The 19113-nt window shown below is 35.7% G+C and overlaps 1 protein-coding gene across 1 annotated transcript; it reads left to right on the forward strand.

Annotated features, from left to right (window-relative positions):
- The first annotated feature begins 455 nt into the window (after nucleotides 1–455).
- LOC124540710 (regulator of chromosome condensation-like) lies at nucleotides 456–16897 on the forward strand. Its single transcript, XM_047118388.1, has 14 exons — nucleotides 456–597; nucleotides 878–973; nucleotides 2690–2801; nucleotides 3275–3362; nucleotides 4661–4840; nucleotides 5329–5460; nucleotides 5931–6027; nucleotides 6359–6493; nucleotides 8872–9031; nucleotides 10204–10325; nucleotides 11167–11309; nucleotides 12531–12722; nucleotides 15036–15105; nucleotides 15823–16897. The coding sequence occupies exons 2-14, from the start codon at nucleotides 883–885 to the stop codon at nucleotides 16077–16079; spliced, it is 1779 nt and encodes a 592-aa protein (XP_046974344.1). The 5' UTR covers nucleotides 456–597; nucleotides 878–882; the 3' UTR covers nucleotides 16080–16897.
- Nucleotides 16898–19113: the final 2216 nt, after the last annotated feature.

Consider the following 19113-nt stretch of genomic DNA (forward strand, 5'->3'; position numbering starts at 1 on the left):
TTTATTTTTCTCCTCAAATATATAACTAAAACCGAATTTGATCGCGTTATAGTTTGAAAAATACCATGTTTTTAACTAGGACCCACAATTAATATTCACATTATTTTTATCTCTTTATACATTATGGATAGGGTATGGTACTAAGACTTAATAGCTATTAGAATTAAAACATATATGAATAATTAGCCAATTATCACTAAAAATATTGTAAACAACCTCAAATGATTAATGCGGGTGACCCTGATATACTGAAACTGTATTTTTGTCTTTATTAAGGGTTTCGGAAATATTTAATAATTGAAATATATTTTTTGTAACTATTAAATATATATAATTATTTGTATTTCAAATATTTAATAACGTTACAAATATATTAGAAACATGCCATAAACAAATTTATAATCTGTAGTGCCGATGACATCACTCTTCATTTTCGTCTATAATTTATTCTTATCTGTGGTGAATAGGCCAAGCGAAGCGAGCGGAGGAGATGCACGGGATTTGTACTCTGTTGAAATAATACGTCATCTCATATTCTTTAGTGATTTCAATTAATTGTTAATAATTTGGATTACTATACCGTTACATAATAAAACAGTAAGTATTTTTTCCTATTACCCTACAACATTTTCGTGCGCGATATGGATGCGTTGTTTGTTCTTAGTGTAGTGCTATACAATGCATAATATAACCTATCTGTGCTTTGCATAATTCTATGAGGCCGTAGACTTTTTATTAGTGCAATAGTAGGCATAATAAAATCAAAACCCTAATGTAATTAAAAAAGCAGTGAAAACGTCATCAGTACGAAGCCATCGGCCAACGATCGTTTGCCGCGCTCTCTGTGTTTACTGACGCGTCCTTTGCAATATTGCAGATAAAATGCCGGCGGCGCGAGGCGTTAAACGGACAGCGTCAAAGTCTTCTGCTGCTCCGGCACCAGCAGGGCCGAAAAATAAGAAAAAACGTGGAGGTCAGTTCTTAATGTGATGTTAGAGCAGTTGTTTTCTTTACATTTCTATCCGACGTCAATGACCTGTCAAACCATGATGGCGGGAAATGTAGTGCATTATTATTCAATTATAATTGGCGCCTTTTTCGTTTTACTCGTATATGGTGCTGTTATAAATGTCACCGCTTTCGTTTTAAACAAATAATGAGGTTAATTATTGTTCCGATTAGGATATGCTACGATAAAGTTACGTAAGCTTGTTATTAATGGAATCTTTTGAGGTTAGACGAATTATCGCCGCTGAGTTGTATTCGCCATTCTATTTTGTTTCAATATTAGCGTTATATTTACGACAATGACCTTGATTTTACGCTATTCATTATTTCATATAAATAAGTTATTCATAAAACATAATATACAATATTTATTATGTTAAATAACAAATTATGATTTAGATTATTCATAGTTAATATGTAATATTGAGTTACGTTGTGCAAGGTCATATATAAACACTATTGATAATATCTAACGTAAGTTTTTCGTTAAAGAAATAATGACGATGTATCGATTAAACATTAGTCACACAAATGAATTTTGTTTTAATAAATAAAATATATTAATTGAAATTATTTTACCAAAGATACCTTTAAGTAACAAATTGTAACAAAAAACTATTTGATAAGTTACAAGATAGTAAATATCAAAAGATAACATATTATTGATAGTATACTATGTGTTATTTGTTATGACTTGTAAAATAAACAAAAGTATTGTATATTATACTAGATTTAAAAAGTCATAGAATATTCTAAAATCAAATTTAAATGTACACAGATAAATAATAAAAATAACTTCACTGCGAGTAATAAATGTTAGCAGAACTTACACATCAGATACATTATTATACAACATTATTAGTTTTATACTATATAATAAATTAAAACTTATTGATAATTTATTACATTGCTGGACTATTTGGACACAACTAGTACTATATAACTACCATTATAGCCTGAACAGATCTAGTACTAGACGATTGATTATAGATTTATTAATTTCAAGTAGGATATATTAATCCCCCTATGATCTTAGAATTCTTACCATCGTAACTTCTGCAGTAGTGCTCAGGATAATGAATAATAGAGTATAAAGTGACAGATTCAATAAATAGCTGAGAACTTACACACACACAAATCTACTATTTCTTACCAAACTTTTCTTACTTTAGTGGCCATAAATGTAATACAAAATGTATTAATTGCAATAGTTTATATAACTTATAATTTCCCTTCAAATTAATAAAGTAAATACTAAGTATATCTTGTTTAGATTTTGCTCTGAGATCAGTCCATTATTTATTGAAACAAATCATACACAAGGTTAACTTGTCTAATAATGTGTAAATGCTTATACAACAGTGCTCAGATTACATTTATTTTTATAATATTCTGTAATCTCTAGAGTAATTTCTACCATACAATAAACTTCTGTTTCTTCACAAATACTTATCATACTGAAATTATAATATTTGAAATTCAAATTCAGATTGTCTATAGTATATTCTAAATGTAAAAAGAACTATACCAAAATTTAAAATTATAATAAGACAACATGGATTTATATAAATTTCAAATATTTTTTTATCGATTATATTTAAAAGTTGAATGACCTTTGATATATGTATATCGACCACATGATAGCTTGAACCGTATATTCATATGTTTCTTTTTTATGTAGCTATCCAGTTGGAGATACCATCTGCGCCCAAAAAGAGAGGTTGTGTGCTAACTTGTGGTCAAGGTGATGTCGGGCAGTTGGGATTGGGTGAAGATGTCATCGAGACGACCAAGTAAGTTATAAGATTATTATTCATAAGAAATACACAAAATCGAAGTCGTTATAAACAAAAATTTTAATGATAAAAAAATTAACTTCAAACAATACACTATTTCCATACAAATAAATATGCACTAAAAAGTAATAACAATAAGTGCATATTCAAAGTATCTTTTAGAATTCTCCTGATTAGTAGTAGACAAATTAAAAGGCGATTTACGACTATGTAATGTACTTACAGTTATTCTTATTTTTGGACCCGGTTCCAAGAAACGCCTACAATATAACTAGCAGTATTACATAAAAATATAAACATTTGTGTTTACCAAAAATATATTTAGATAAAAATGACCCCACATGAAGACAACTAAAATAATCACTACCTATATAAACAACATTTCTCTGAACATCTAAAATGTCAAGAACATATGTTTCAGATTATATACGAGTAGCCCAAACATGTGTTTGAAAGTGATTATCTTTCAGATTCAAGCAAGTCGCGTCACTGGGGAACAAGATTGTGGATGTGCACGCAGGGGGCATGCACACAGTCGCGCTAGACAGCGATGGAAAGGTGATTATTGGTGTTTTTTTTTATTCAATACATATGGGAAACTAGTTGTTGCCCGAGGCTTCACTCGCTTTTAAGAGATGGTTGTTTTGTGTTGAGAGTCGAGATGGCCCAGTGGTTTGTGGGTTCAAACCCAGGCAAGCACCGCTGATTCATGTGCTTAATTTGTTCTTTATAATTCATCTCGTGCTCAGCGGTGAAGGAAAACATCGTAAGGAGACCAGCATGTGAAAAAATTTCATAGAAATTCTGCCACATGTGTATTCCACAAACCCGCATTGGAAAAGCGTGGTTGAATATGTTCCAAACCTTCTCAAAGGGAGAGGAGGCCTTTGGCCCAGCAGTGGGAATTTACAGGCTGTTGTTGTGTTGGTTGTGAAAGAGCGACAGACAAGCAGAGTTACTTTCACATTTATAATATGTATTAGTATAGATAATATTTTTCTATAACCAGTGATAAACTTTATAAGCACTTTTGAATCGTCATTTTACAATTAAGTGAAGCTACCACCAGTTCGAAAAGTAGATTCTACTGAGAAGAACCGGCAAGAAACTCAGTAATTACTCTTTTTTAACATGTAAAAAATACAATCATATTAGTTAAATACAATTATATATGTATGTAATGTATCCTCCTTGGAAGTCAACAGGTATTAGATAATGAATAAGTCAATAGTATATGATATATAGAAGGCATTTGATTCAATCTTCTTGATCAGTACGCTATAGAACTCTTAACACTTTTAATTTAATATATTTAATTCTTTGTCAGCCTGGGTATGTGGCATTTCTTTCCAAATTCAATACTTACTACTATTATGTGAAGTCGCACTAGAATGATTCAGAATCTATTGCTCGTACTATGCGTATAACTACCAATTACGAATATCACTAGAATACTAATATTATTATAATATTGACAAGTCTTACTGCTATTCAACAAAAAAAATAATTGATAACGAATTCTTGTTTTTGTCTTGTACTTAAAATAGACATTATATATACAAAAACTAGCCATAGAAATTACAATGTAACACTTTTTTATCTATAAAATGAAGAGACTATAAACTAGTATTAATTATGTAAACAGTGTATGTAATTATCGTGTATGTGCAAAACTGGATTTAAACCATTTATTTTGCTACACACATACATTACATAGATTATACAGAAAAAAAAAAAAATTAAAGAACACAGTGTAGGTAGCATCATCTCAATATAAGCTGTGCTAATGCACAGCACTGATTTTCAGATGGCCTTTGATTTCACAAAGAGAATGACTAATATTTTTTTTCATGTAGGTTTGGACATTTGGCTGCAATGATGAAGGGGCCTTGGGCAGACCAACATCCAACGAGAAAGATGAGGGCACCCCTAAAACAGTAGATCTACCGTTACCAGCCGTAGTCATAAGTGCGGGTGACTCTCATTCAGCGGCACTACTAGATAATGGAGATGTCTATGCTTGGGGAGCTTTCAGAGTAAGTACTAAGATCTGACATTATTTTACACTACATATACCTGTTATGCTATATATATGTTATAATAGTACAGTATACCTGGTACTAGTGATGTCAAAATGGTCAAAATGTTTATGACCATTGACCACAATTTACATTAGGTGGTTTACATCACCTAACCACAATATTAAGAAATTTTTAAATTAACATGGTTATTTTTATTATTTAAGTTAATAATTTCGGGTTAAAGTTAAAAATTTTAAAAATTTTATCTATGAATGTCTTGTTCATGAGACTCGTGAAGAACATTCGAACAAAAATAAAAAACATGGTAAATATCCCGAAATTAATAATTTTAATAATATTAAAAAAGTTTTTTATACTTGATTCAATGCCCACATCTATATTGTTAAATATAACATATCATCAAGAGACATATTTTAAATGGAACTCTGTTATAATGATATATTAAAAATTAAATGTTTAACTCATATCCATGTATTTTGCAGGATTCCCATGGGAGTATGGGATTAGTTGTACGTGGAAGGGAAGGAAAAGCTTGCAAGGAACCAGTCAAAGTAGATATTGGTGAACAAGCTGTGGCAGTTGCGTCGGGAGGCGACCATCTTGTTATTTTATCAGTGAGTTATATGATTATTTAATTATTTAATGGAGTAAAGTAATATATAGCTAGTGTGATACTATATATAATTTATCCAATATATCCTGAATAAACTTATATATTTTTTATTTCATATGCATTGTAACCAGGGCCGTATTTAGGGGAGGGCAACGGGGGCAACTGCCCTGGGGCCTCCACATGAGAGGGGGCCACAGTTTTCAGCAAGTTAACAAATACTAAGATATAGTCAAATTATAATAGTGTTACTATTTAATATTTTAAAAGTTACCGATACAAATACGAAACAATTCATAGCTTACTGATTGAAATAAAAAAAAAAACTAATTAATTCATAATAATATAATTATTAGGGTGTTCACGCTTCTGTTTGTCCAGGGCCCTCACTGCTTTGTGGCCCCAGGGCCTCCACACCTTTAAATCCGACTCTGATTGTAACCTAATCTTAACTTATTTTTATTATCATCACAGACGTCAGGGTCAGTGTACACAATGGGCTGTGGAGAACAGGGCCAGCTCGGCAGATTGTCACAGAGATCCGCAACCAGAGATGCCAGACAAGGATTCAGTGAGTACAATGGGCTTTGTCATGTGTAAATAAGAGGCAAGATGGCCCAGTGGTTAGAACAAGTGCATCTTAACCGATGGTTACAGGGTCAAACCTAGGCAAGCACTCCTGAATTTTCATGTGCTTAATTTCTATTTATAATTCATATCGTTCTCGGCGGTGAAGTAAAACATCGTGAGGAAAACTGCATGTGTCAAAATTCACAGAAATTCTGCCACATGTGTATTCCACCAACCCGCATTGGAACAGCGTTGTGGAATATGTTTTTACAGGCTGTTGTTGTTGTTGTTGTATATATATATATAATATAACAATTGTGTGTCCGTTGCAGGCGCCCTGCTAAGCCCGGCTCGCGTGTCTCTGCGGGGCGGAGCCGCCGCCGTGTGGGCGGGACACCACGCCAGTTTCGCGCTTCAGCCCGCCGGACGAATGCTGGCCTGGGGGCTCAACAACTACGGACAGCTCGGTCAGTACTCCGACATGTTAATTTAACACTTTAACATTGTTAAACTAATTGATAAAGGGACATCATTCTTTTTTTCTTCATTTTCTTGGTGGTAGGGCTTTGTGCAAGCCCGTCTGGGTAGGTACCACCCACTCATCAGTTATTCTACCGCCAAACAACAGTACTCAGTATTGTTGTGTTCCGGTCTGAAGGGTGAGTGAGCCAGTGTTACTACAGGCACAAGGGACATAACATCTTAGTTCCCAAGGTTGGTGGCGCATTGACGATGTAAGGAATAGTTAATAACTCTTACAGCGTTAATGTCTATGGGCGATGGTGACCACTTACCATCAGGTGGCCCATATGCTCGTCCGCCAACGTATACCATAAAAAAAAAAAAGAAAAATCATTCCTAAATCAATCATTGTTAGAAATGAAAGACTTGTTGTTTTAACACTTATAATCACTCGTACTTTTAACTCGTCAATACAAAAAAATTATGCTAGCTTAACGAACGTGTAATGACACTTTAATAGCGCGATCTAAGTGACAGTCATTGGCATCTATGGTCTGTTCGCGTTAAGAATGCAGTGAGTTGTCATTTTACTCCGCCCCCTGACCAATCAAATATTTTTAACAGAAGGGTAAAGGTGTTTGTATATTTGTGTTAAAATTCCAACAGATTATATTTGTTTTAAAGTGTAATCAATTTAAAAAAATCACATTAACGTAAAAAATCGATATTGAGTCATTAATACTATTACTATATAGTGTCGTCGTTAGTGTTTATAATAAAATAATTTTCTGCAGCGAATTCCATAACGTGGTCGCAGCATTTCTCGCACTTTTATTTTTACAAATTGGTGAGGTATTCATTTTTTTTAAATATCAGTTAATAATAATAATAATTTAATTTAAATTATAAAAATATCGGTTAATAATTAATTAAATCCACAACCGTCACGTTCGAACTTATGTCTTTACGTGTTCAATGTGAACTTGACTTTGTAATTTGATTGGTCAAAGGGGCCGGTAAACAATGACAACTCACTGCATTCTTAACGCGAACTAGAATCTCCGATTTTTCGATCCATAGTTCGTTAGTTCGTTACTGAGCGAGACAAGGTTGCGCTAAACCAAACTAATGTTGTCTCGCTCTCTCGCGCGGTATTCTTACTGTATTCTACTCGCTCATTGTTGATAATTTCTAAAAAGACTTTAATATAAATAATTTAATATGGTATTCACCATTTAAATTTGATTATTTTCGTTTGACTTTTACATGCTTGTCAAGAAAGAGAATATGTATAAGTTATCGTTGATTATTTTGAAATTTAATAAAAAAATATAAAAGCAAAAATACTAAAACATTAGAGCTTTAATTAATTACTATCTAAATAATAAACCTATTTGTTTGCAATAAATATAATACATATATTTCACGAGTATTATTTCATTTATCTTTTATTTTAAGTCGAAAATTTTAAATTTCTTATTGTCACAGTAAGTACAGTATCAAAACGAGCGAACGATCTGCCCTTTTTTGAGTCAATAAGAGTCAGATCACTGTTTTAGATCATCTGTTTTTCACACGTATAATCTCGTACTTTTAGCTCGTCAATACAAAAAAAATTATGCTAGCTTAACGAACGTGTAATGACACTTTAATAGCGCGATCTAAGTGACAGTCATTGCCATCTAGTGAAAAATTCTATCATTACATATATGTATGTAACATTTTACTCATTCATCATAGTATAAAACTAAGTCGCTTACCGCTGTCTGTCCCTATGTATGTATCTTAAAAAATTACGCTACGGAATTTGATGCGATTATTTTTTATGATAGATAGAGTAATTCGAGAAGGGTGTGTAAATAATACATAGGATTTTGTGTCATTGTTATCATTGTCAATTTGTATATAATACAGGAAGGTTTTTGTATATGATAAATATACAATATAGTAAAACTTGTAGTATATTTAGTATCAGCATTGCACCCGTGCGAAGTGTCGTTGGTTATAAGACCAATCGATTCGAATGATATTAATAATACGCCATTTAATTAACATAATAATCAAGTAATAATAACTACGCGACGGAATTGGATGCGATTATTTTTTATAATAGATAGAGTAATTCGAGAAGGTTTTTGAATATAATACATAGAAGGATTTTGTGTCATTGTTATCATTGTCAATTTGAATATAGTACAGGAAGGTTTTTGTATATGATAAATATACAATATAGTAAAACCTGTAGTATATTTAGTATCAGCATTGCACCCGTGCAAAGTGTCGTTGGTTATAAGACTTAGTTAGTATTTCTATTTGAATGATATTAATAATACGCCATTTAATTGACATAATAATCAATATAGACGATGGTCTCCCGTTCCAGGAATAACGGGCGAGAAGCGCAGGACGGCGCTATTCTCCCCTAAGGAGTGCGACGCCTTCGACGATCGAGTCTGGACGTGCGTGGCCATCGGCCAACATCACTCGTTGGCGCTGGACGAGGCTGGAGCCGCGCACGCAGTGGGCCGCTGCGACTACGGACGGTGAGCATACCACCATACCACATACCACCCACTAGCTTACCGCTGAGAACTTGAAATCTAGAGACTATTCGATAACAACAACAACAGCCTGTAAATTCCCACTGCTGGGCTAAAAGCCTCCTCTCCCTTTTGAGGAGGTTTGAAACATATTCCACCACGCTGTTCCAATGCGGGTTGGTGGAATACACGTGTGGCAGAATTTCTATGAAAATTTGTCACATGCAGGTTTCCTCACGATGTTTTCCTTCACCGCTGAGCACGAGATGAATTATAAAGACAAATTAAGCACATGAATCAGCGGTGCTTGCCTGGGTTTGAACTCGCAATCATCGGTTAAGATGCACGTGTTCTAACCACTGGGCCATCTCGACTCTACTATTCGATAATCTTAAATAAATCTTACTTGGTGGTAGGGCTTTGTGCAAGCCCGTCTGGGTAGGCACCACCCACTCATCAGTTATTCTACCGCCCAAATAACAGTACTCAGGATTGTTGTGTTCCGGTTTGTAAGGTGAGTGAGCAGTGTAACTACAGGCACAACGGACATAACATCTTAGTTCCCAAGGTTGGTGGCACGTTGACGATGTAAGGAATAGTTAATATGTTTTACAGCGTCATTGTCTATGGGTGATGGTGACGACTTACAATCAGGTGGCCCATATGCTCGTCCGTCAACCTAAAATCAGGAAAAAATCGCCTCGCAAAGTAAATTTAATAAAAAAGCATTTGGTACATGTCTAAATAATATATAATGTAATTCACCCAATTTGCGCCTTATTACCGTATTTCGAGTTTACGAGTATTCTAGTCGAAATGGCCCAGTGGTTAGAACGCGTGCATCTTATACCGATGATTGCGGGTTCAAACCCAGGCAAGCACCGCTGATTCATGTGTTTAATTTGTCTTTATAATTCATCTCGTGCTCAGCGGTGAAGGAAAACATCGTGAGGAAACCTGCATGTGACAATTTTCATAGAAATTGTGCCACATGTGTATTCCACCAACCCGCATTGGAACAACGTGGTGGAATATGTTCCAAACCTTCTCCTCATAGGGAGAGGAGGCATTTAGCCCAGCAGTGGGAATTTACAGGCTGTTATTGTTGTTGTTATACCGTATTTGCTTTTGCAGTTGAAATACAATTACTAATTATGGTCACTATTGTGTTTCAGACTCGGTTTAGGCGACAGGCCGGGCGACGCGGAGACACTGGAGCCAATACCGAAGTTGCAAAATAAGAAGTGCGTCAGTATCGCGGCCGGTACTTGCAGTTCGTTCGCGGTCACGGACACAGGTCTGTGTTAGGTCTCAACAAAAATGTAAATAACGAATATAATCGCATTGTATATGTCACCGTAAGATTAAAATACCGAATAATAACGTAACGGTGACATATCGGTGATCGGCTAATAAGGAAGAGCTTTAGACAGTTGATAATTTGATGAGGGATAGACTGTAATCTGACAGTTTAACTTCGATAGACGATATAGCGAAAAATAATATATTAAATAGCAATCATATTTCAAAGTTATTTTACCGCCAAACAATAGTACTCAGTATTGTTGTGTTCCAGTTTGAAGGGTGAGTGAAACAGTGTAACTACAGGCACAAGGGACTTAACATCTTAGTTCGAAGTTGGTGGCACATTGACGGTGTAAGGAATAGTTGATATTTCTTACATCGTCATTGTCTATGGGGAATGGTGACTTACCATCAGGTGGCTCATACGCTCGTCCACCAACCTATACCATAAAAAAAATTACCTGTTGCCTGTAAAGTCGGTATACGGGCGAAAGTTTTACGTGACAACGACTTTGAGTGGTAAAATGACGCGTGCCTTTCACTTTTTATGTCTGTCTCTCTCGCTCTTAGGCGGGCTAACCATGCTCGAGTGGAAGGCACGCGTGCCTCTCACTCGCTCTCATTGTGGGCGCATAACGGCAAACCAATTTATAAGACGTTGTCACGTCAAAAAATCAGTTTACAATGTTTCGTCAGATTGTATGTATATTAGTGTGGTACGGGGTGGATGTGTACGAGTAGTGTTGTGCGCAGGCGAGGCGTACGCGCTTACAGCGACATGTATGTATATTATTAGTGTGGTACGGAGACGTGTACGAGTGGTGTGTTGGCAGGCGAGGCGTACGCGTGGGGCATGGGCAGCGAGGGGCAGCTGGGCACGGGCGCGCGCGCCGACTGCGCCGAGCCCGCGCGCGCGCCGCAGCCAAGACCCGCGCTGCGCGTCGCCGCCGGCGGGCAGCACGCCGTACTGCTCGTGGTAACGCCCTCACTCCCACGTATATATAACGCATGATGACTAGTAAGGCGCTCACTCCTACATATATATAACGCATGATGACTAGTAAGGCGCTCACTCCTACATATATATAACGCATGATGACTAGTAAGGCGCTCACTCCTACATATATATAACGCATGATGACTAGTAAGGCGCTCACTCCTACATATATATAACGCATGATGACTAGTAAGGCGCTCACTCCTACATATATATAACGCATGATGACTAGTAAGGCGCTCACTCCTACATATATATAACGCATGATGACTAGTAAGGCGCTCACTCCTACATATATATAACGCGTGATGACTAGTAAGGCGCTCACTCCTACATATATATAACGCGTGATGACTAGTAAGGCGCTCACTCCTACATATATATAGCACGTGATGACTAGTAAGGCGCTCACTCCTACATATATATAGCACGTGATGACTAGTAAGGCGCTCACTCCTACATATATATAGCACGTGATGACTAGTAAGGCGCTCACTCCTACATATATATAGCACGTGATGACTAGTAAGGCGCTCACTCCTACATATATATAGCACGTGATGACTAGTAAGGCGCTCACTCCTACATATATATAGCACGTGATGACTAGTAAGGCGCTCACTCCTACATATATATAGCACGTGATGACTAGTAAGGCGCTCACTCCTACATATATATAGCACGTGATGACTAGTAAGGCGCTCACTCCTACATATATATAAGGCGTGATCACTATTAAGTCAAAGTCAAAAACCTTTATTCAATAGAAGTGTTTACACTTTAGAAAATCTAACACCGGTTCGGAATATACTACCTCAGACCTGAGAACCGGCGAAAGAAACTAATTAAAATCTCGATTGAAACAATTTGAATTATACTTCACTTGAATCGGCGTAGTCATGATTCCGGTATTCATCTTTATATACAATATGATATTGATCTAGTGGCTATATGTACGGGTTCAGATCCCGAGGTCCTGGGTTCAATCCCCGGCTCGTAGGTAAGTACGTATGTATAGCGGTAGGTCTTCGTCCTCACTCTCTCTGGTCGTGTTTATCACGACGAGTGGACCTGTGTTTGCAAAGACGAGATAAAAACCAAAATCGGTCAAACAACATTACCATTACACGTTGCAGTCCTACTGGAAGATTTAATGTTAAAAATTACTCCATAGTTTAAAGTCATCCTTATAAATTACAGGAGGACCCCACAGCCCAGAAAGAGGCGTCACCGGCGCCCGAAATGGAAACAGAGGAAGAGGCAGTCGACCCCGTAGAGGAAGAGAAGAAGCGGCCGACGAAACGGCCGAAGAAACAGGAACAGGATGAAGAGATATCTTCCACGTCGAGTGCGCAGCCAGCTGACGTCGACCGAGCTGATGATAAACCAGAAGTAAATAATCAGTCTTTAAACCAAAACTCTTAAGACTTTTCCCCGCCTGTGTGTAATATAATATTCCAAATGCTTATTCGGTCTGGGGCCTGCTGATAGTTTAGGTACCACCCACTCATCAGTTATTCTATCGCCAAATAACAGTACTCAGTATTGTTGTGTTCCGGCTTGAAGGGTGAGTGAGCCAGTGTAACTGCAGGCACAAGGGACATAACAACTTAGTTCCCAAGGTTGATGGCACATTGACGATGTAAGGAATAGTTAATATATCTTACAGCGTCATTGTCTATGGGTGATGGTGACCACTTACCATCAGGTGGCCCATCTGCTCGTCCACCAACCTATACCATAAAAAAAAAAGTTTTGGATATTTCAGCTAAAAAAACAAATTAGTAATCATGTAAAGAGCAGTGATTGCGTTTGCTCTGTTAATGGTACGCTACAACTGTAATATTATGCTTGATAGACCATTCAATTTATGAGCTTATATGTCTGATGTATGTATGTGTGTACACGTTTCTTTTAAGGCTCTTTTCTTATGATTATTTAGATCTACATTTTCTTATATTCTATTAGACTTTCCTTTTAGGCCTTATTGGTATTTCCTTTCAATGAATGTTTTCTCTATATACTAATAGTAGTGTGAGTCCATGTATGCATATACCATTAGTAGGTGATTTGGTATTGCCAATAAGCAAAGCTAAAGCTTTCATGGGTCAAAGAATCTATATTAATTGAAGAATATAAACATCGCTAGGCGAAAAAAAAGAAAACAACAAAATCAACGACGTCAAGTGCTTCAAGAAGCGGCAAAAAGCCTCGACGGAATTAGGTTTCATTTATTTACTTTTTTTACAGACAGTGTAGTTCATTTAATAATGGTAGTATACAATCAGTATATACTAACGATTATTTATATTATGAGTTGAAAATTAATCTATTCCAAAGGCAAAAGGAGCAGTTATAAGATATACTTACATATTTCATGAGTTAATCTAATAGTTATATTATGCATTGAAAGTTCTTGATTAATATATCTTTATTTATAATACAACACTATTCCATAAATTCCTAACCTAAAAACCATAGAGTATATTATTTCTTGAAGTTGTTCAAAAATATGTCTACCTTGGGCAGACTCTGCGATTTGGTAGAAACAACCTTGAGGACGAGGTGAATAGAAGAATTCAGCTAGGTTGGGCAGCGTTTGGAAAATTACGTCGAATCTTTACATCGTCGATCCCACAGTGCCTTAAGACGAAAGTCTTCAACCAGTGCGTCCTACCCGTCATGACATACGGAGCCGAAACGTGGACACTCACGGTAAGGCTGGTCCACCAGTTTAAAGTCGCTCAACGTGCTATGGAAAGGGCTGTGCTCGGCGTTTCTCTGCGGGATCGCATCAGAAATGAGGCGATCCGCCAGAGAACCAAAGTCATCGACATAGCCCACCGGATTAGTAAGCTGAAGTGACAGTGGGCTGGCCATATTTGCCGCAGAACCGATAACCGTTGGGGGAAACGTGTTCTAGAGTGGAGACCGCGTCTCGGCAAACGTAGTGTAGGACGTCCTCGGGCACGGTGGAGTGACGACTTACGCAAGACGGCTGGCAGGAGCTGGATGCGAGTAGCCCAAGAACGATCTCAGTGGCGTGCAATTGGAGAGGCCTATGTCCAGCAGTGGACGGAAATGGGCTGATGGATGGATGGATGGATATTATTTCTTGACCAGATATGTTTAGAGCTCCTTAAAAGAATATTTGAAAAAATAGTATTTGATTTTTTTTTTAATACAGAACAATAGCCTATAAGGTCAATCTGTTCAAAAATTCACTTACTCTCTTCAATATCAGTTAATTTTTATTCCTGCCATTGGAATAGGGTAATTATACAACATTTAATTACTGCTTAGAATATGGGTGAAGGTTTTTAATAATTAAATATAAGTTTAGATTAAACTATTAGAGGTTGTTGTTTAGATATATATGTGTCTGTATTTTGAGTTTTATTATAGAGAGGGAATAATAATTTTATAACAAGTAAATTATTTAATAAAAATTTGTGTACTTTATAATCAATTATTTTTAGTATATATGTGTTTCTTTGAGTGTACAATTATGTGAAGGATAAAATGAAGACTTAAAACTATATATGTAATGCATATAAATATTTAATTTATTTTGTAATATGTAAGTAAAACAATAGAAAACAGACTGTTGTTAGTATGTGTTTGTTCCGTCCGTCCGTGTTGTACTTTAGTTAGATAATAAAATGCTATAAGGGAAGTGAATTTTAATTTAAATTTATTTTCTAGAAGGTGAACGGAAACGAGAAGAAAGAAACAGATACGGAAACCGAAACGGCAATGGAAGTTGATGACACTGGTATGACTTATACATATATACTATAGTAGTTGTCGCCTGCCGCGTTTTATTGGTTGATGGTCATGTGTCAGGAAAAGAAGTAGCCTATGTCCTTCCATGGACTTCAAGTTTAATTCCAAATTTCATCAACAACAACAGCCTGTAAATTCCCACTGCTGGGCTAAAGGCCTCCTCTCCCTTTTAGGAGAAGGTTCGGAACATATTCCACGACGCTGTTCCAATGCGGGTTGGTGGAATACACGTGTGGCAGAATTTCTATGAAATTTGTCACATGCAGGTTTCCTCACGATGTTTTCATTCACCGCTGAACACGAGATGAATAAATGGTGCTTGCCTGCGTTTGAACACGTAATCATTCGGTTAAGATGCACGCGTTCTAACCACTGGGCCATCTCGACTCTTTCTCGGTCAAATTTCATCATTTTCGCTTAATTGGTTTGGTAGTACAAAAGCGGCAGATAGACAGTTACTTTCACATTTATAATAATATAATATTAGTATAAATTAGTTGATCCCAATCCCCAATATGTGATCATGACTATTTCCCCGCCCCGACTTCGCCCGAACATCATTATAATCCAGCGTTTAGGGGTATTTTATACACTTTATTTATTTATTTTTGTTTTTAATATATTAGTTGCTACTATATACTAGTTTTGTTAAGTAGTTAATGTGTATTAGAATTATAAATAATATAAAACAATAATAATATTTCAGACAAAGCACAGGACAACGACAAAGATGACAAACAGACGGACGAACAAAAAGACACGGAACACACGGAATCCGAGAAAGACTCGAAAGCTGACACAATGGACACGTCGAGCCAGGACACGGAGAGCGACAAGGACGCCGACGTGAAGGCGGAGACGCCGGCGCAGCCCCCGGGCGCCGCCCCGCAGCCCCAGGCCTCCGCCCCGCAGCCCCAGGCCGCCAGCGAAGCGCCCGCCGCACTCAACGGAGCCGACGCGTGATGCTAGCTTACACTTTTTGTTTATTTTAATTCAATGCGGGACCGTGGTTGAACTTGGACTTTGGAATGGTTTCGTATGAACGAACGGTCGACGATCGTTCTGCTGTTATTTAGCAGAATGATCGTAAGTTACACTTGAATCGGTGAAAGTTGCACAAAATTAACATAAACTTAGCCTTACTTAAAGTTATCATGTTACTCGTGCCTACATACAGCTGCTTATATTACTATATAAAGCTTAATATATGTACTACTTTAATTTTCTAGACTTCGTCGTTAATATACGAAACTATTTCAAATTTTTATAATCCAAGTTCTAAAATTGACTGACGATCTAATATTACAGTCGAAATGTGTATCAAAGTGATTGTTATAAATATAAAGTTTCGGCTGTAAAACCACGGTCGCTGAGACGTAGTCACGGAACGAAAACAACAGCGATTTGACGATTATATTTCATGGACGGATGACATTGTTCATAATCAATGATATCGTCTCCTGGGAAATAAATAGAATTACAACGGAGTCCATATTTTCGTTTTTTTTAATATAAGTATTATATCGTAATATTTAGAATGGAGAAATATTAATATTTAATGAAAGCTTAATATGTATATTGTTATCTCTATGTAGTCGGTTAAAGCAGGGTATAGTGCATTATTTATTTATATTTTAAATGCTTGTTACATATCCGAGTCATACTTTTAACGCTTCACAGACCTTACGTTCTTTCTCAAATGCTTAAAGTACAAAGCGTGTGGTACATTTACATCTAAAGATACAACAAACAACAACAACAGCCTGTAAATTCCCACTGCTGGGCTAAAGGCCTCCTCTCCCTTTAAGGAGAAGGTTTTTGGAACATATTCCACCACGCTGTTCCAATGCGGGTTGGTGGAATACACATGTGGAAGAATTTCTATGAAATTTGTCACATGCAGGTTTCCTCACGATGTTTACCTTCAACGCTGAGTACGCGATGAATTATAAAGACAAATTAAGCACATGGGTTTGAACCATCTAAAGATAACCATAACATAAATTATGAATTGGAATTGTTAGTAAAAATCTTGGATCCTTATGTCTTCTACATTATTTGTCCAAAAATAACTTTTAAGAGTTATGTATAGTGCTATATATATTTTTGTATGGAAATGACAACTGGCAGTGTTTTGGTGTTGCCGTTTTTTATGTTAGTTTCTAATTTACAGATGACATAAATAGCAACATGGGACAGTTGTGAGACTATGGTTGTGTTAAAGTACCTTCGTATAGTTATCTGATAAATTTAATGAATATGGCTTAATAATCTACATTTGTATTATGAAGCATGACAGTTTGCATGATAGAAAGCTCTCACGATTTGAAATATTTCCAAAAATGCAAAATTAAAAACCACAAATAATTAGCGTTTAAGTTAACATACCCAGTTTTAATCGGCTTATCAAAGATATGTAGCCATAAGCAAACCCATCGGACAATGTCATCTGTGTCCAACATATAAATATCCCATAAAGTAATATATTGTTTTTAATATTTAATTATAGTTTTATACATCAAATTGTCTTATTTTCATAGTAGATTTTTAATTTGCATAATATTGTATGTATCGTAGGCATGAATCGGCAAAAATACTTTAAATAATTATTACTGCACAAGATATTGTTATTCGTTCAATGAATTTGATTTTTGTTTTTAGTTTGTTTATATTTGTTTTTTTTTTTCATTTTGAACATAATTATGACATTTTATGATTAAGGTGAAAATTTAATCAATTTTGTGAAATTTTCGATGAAATTAAGACTGTTAATATAATTGTATCAGTAGTTTTAAATCTTACATTTAGAATTATAATATATATTTAACGTTTAGTCATTATTCCGTATAGATGTGTGAAAAATTTCAAGTCTCGAATTGTGTCAAATTTTTCTAAAAATTTTACAAAGTAATGTGTATATTTATATTGTTGGGTCAAAAATTTACTGAATCGATTTAATATTGACCATTTGAAAGTTAAACTTTCGACCACTATGAGGCGTTTAACATTTTTGATAATTTATTTGGCAAATATAATTGAGGCGAGGATAATAGGCTATTGTATATCTATACAGAATAATGTCTAAATAAGAAACGCACACTTAGTTAACGATACAAATCGCAAGTTGCCAGAAAGTTCAGTGACTACGTCGCGTTTAAGGTTACGAAGGTAATCGACTTAGAATCGAGCTAGAAATATGGTTATAAATAAATTAATATTAAGTGAAACGTCGTTTAACTAGGCCGGTGTTAAATATTCCGATAAGTTGGTTTCGTTGAATAAAGAAAAAAAAAAAGATTTATTTTATAAATATTTTTTTTTTGTGCATGTTTCTAAAAAGTACAAACGTACGTATTCTTTCACGACGCTCTATTTCTTAATTGTTAAAATAAATGAACTATAATGTATTGTGTTTTCCTAATAAAACTGTAGTGTATAGTTGAGTTTCATTTTAATGCAAGATCATATTTTGTTGGATTTCTTTTTCTACATAACAATAGGAAAAGGTATATATAGGGTTGTTTCAGTTTCTATGGAAGATCACGCGTCTTTAAATGCTTAAATATGAAAAGAAATACGCAAGACCGACCTGTCTTGTGTATATAGTATTTTTTATAAATTTTCATCCAGTAATCATAGTGGCGTGCTCTTTGCGAATCTTTCATAACTATTCTTAAATTATTTTATTTTCAATACAACTAGGCAGGCTACACTACTTGAACAGTGGAGTTCAATTAGCTTTGGAATCCCTCGAGCAAGTCTTGGGCCCATCCTTGTTCCTAACTTATAATTGTACTCAGTCAATCTGTCCTTTCCTATTGTACTCTGTACTTCTGGGATAAATCAAGCCAGATTAAATAAAAATAAGTTCTCAAAGCGCCATGTTAAAATGTTGCTAGTGAGTAACATTTTAAGCAATTTCCAGAGTAATGTAACGTACAGCGTGTCTCTCACGAGCACATTTAATAGGCGTAGAAATAATAAAAGTCAATTCTTT

Source organism: Vanessa cardui, chromosome 26, assembly GCF_905220365.1.
Source record: "Vanessa cardui chromosome 26, ilVanCard2.1, whole genome shotgun sequence".
Taxonomy (NCBI): domain Eukaryota; kingdom Metazoa; phylum Arthropoda; class Insecta; order Lepidoptera; family Nymphalidae; genus Vanessa; species Vanessa cardui.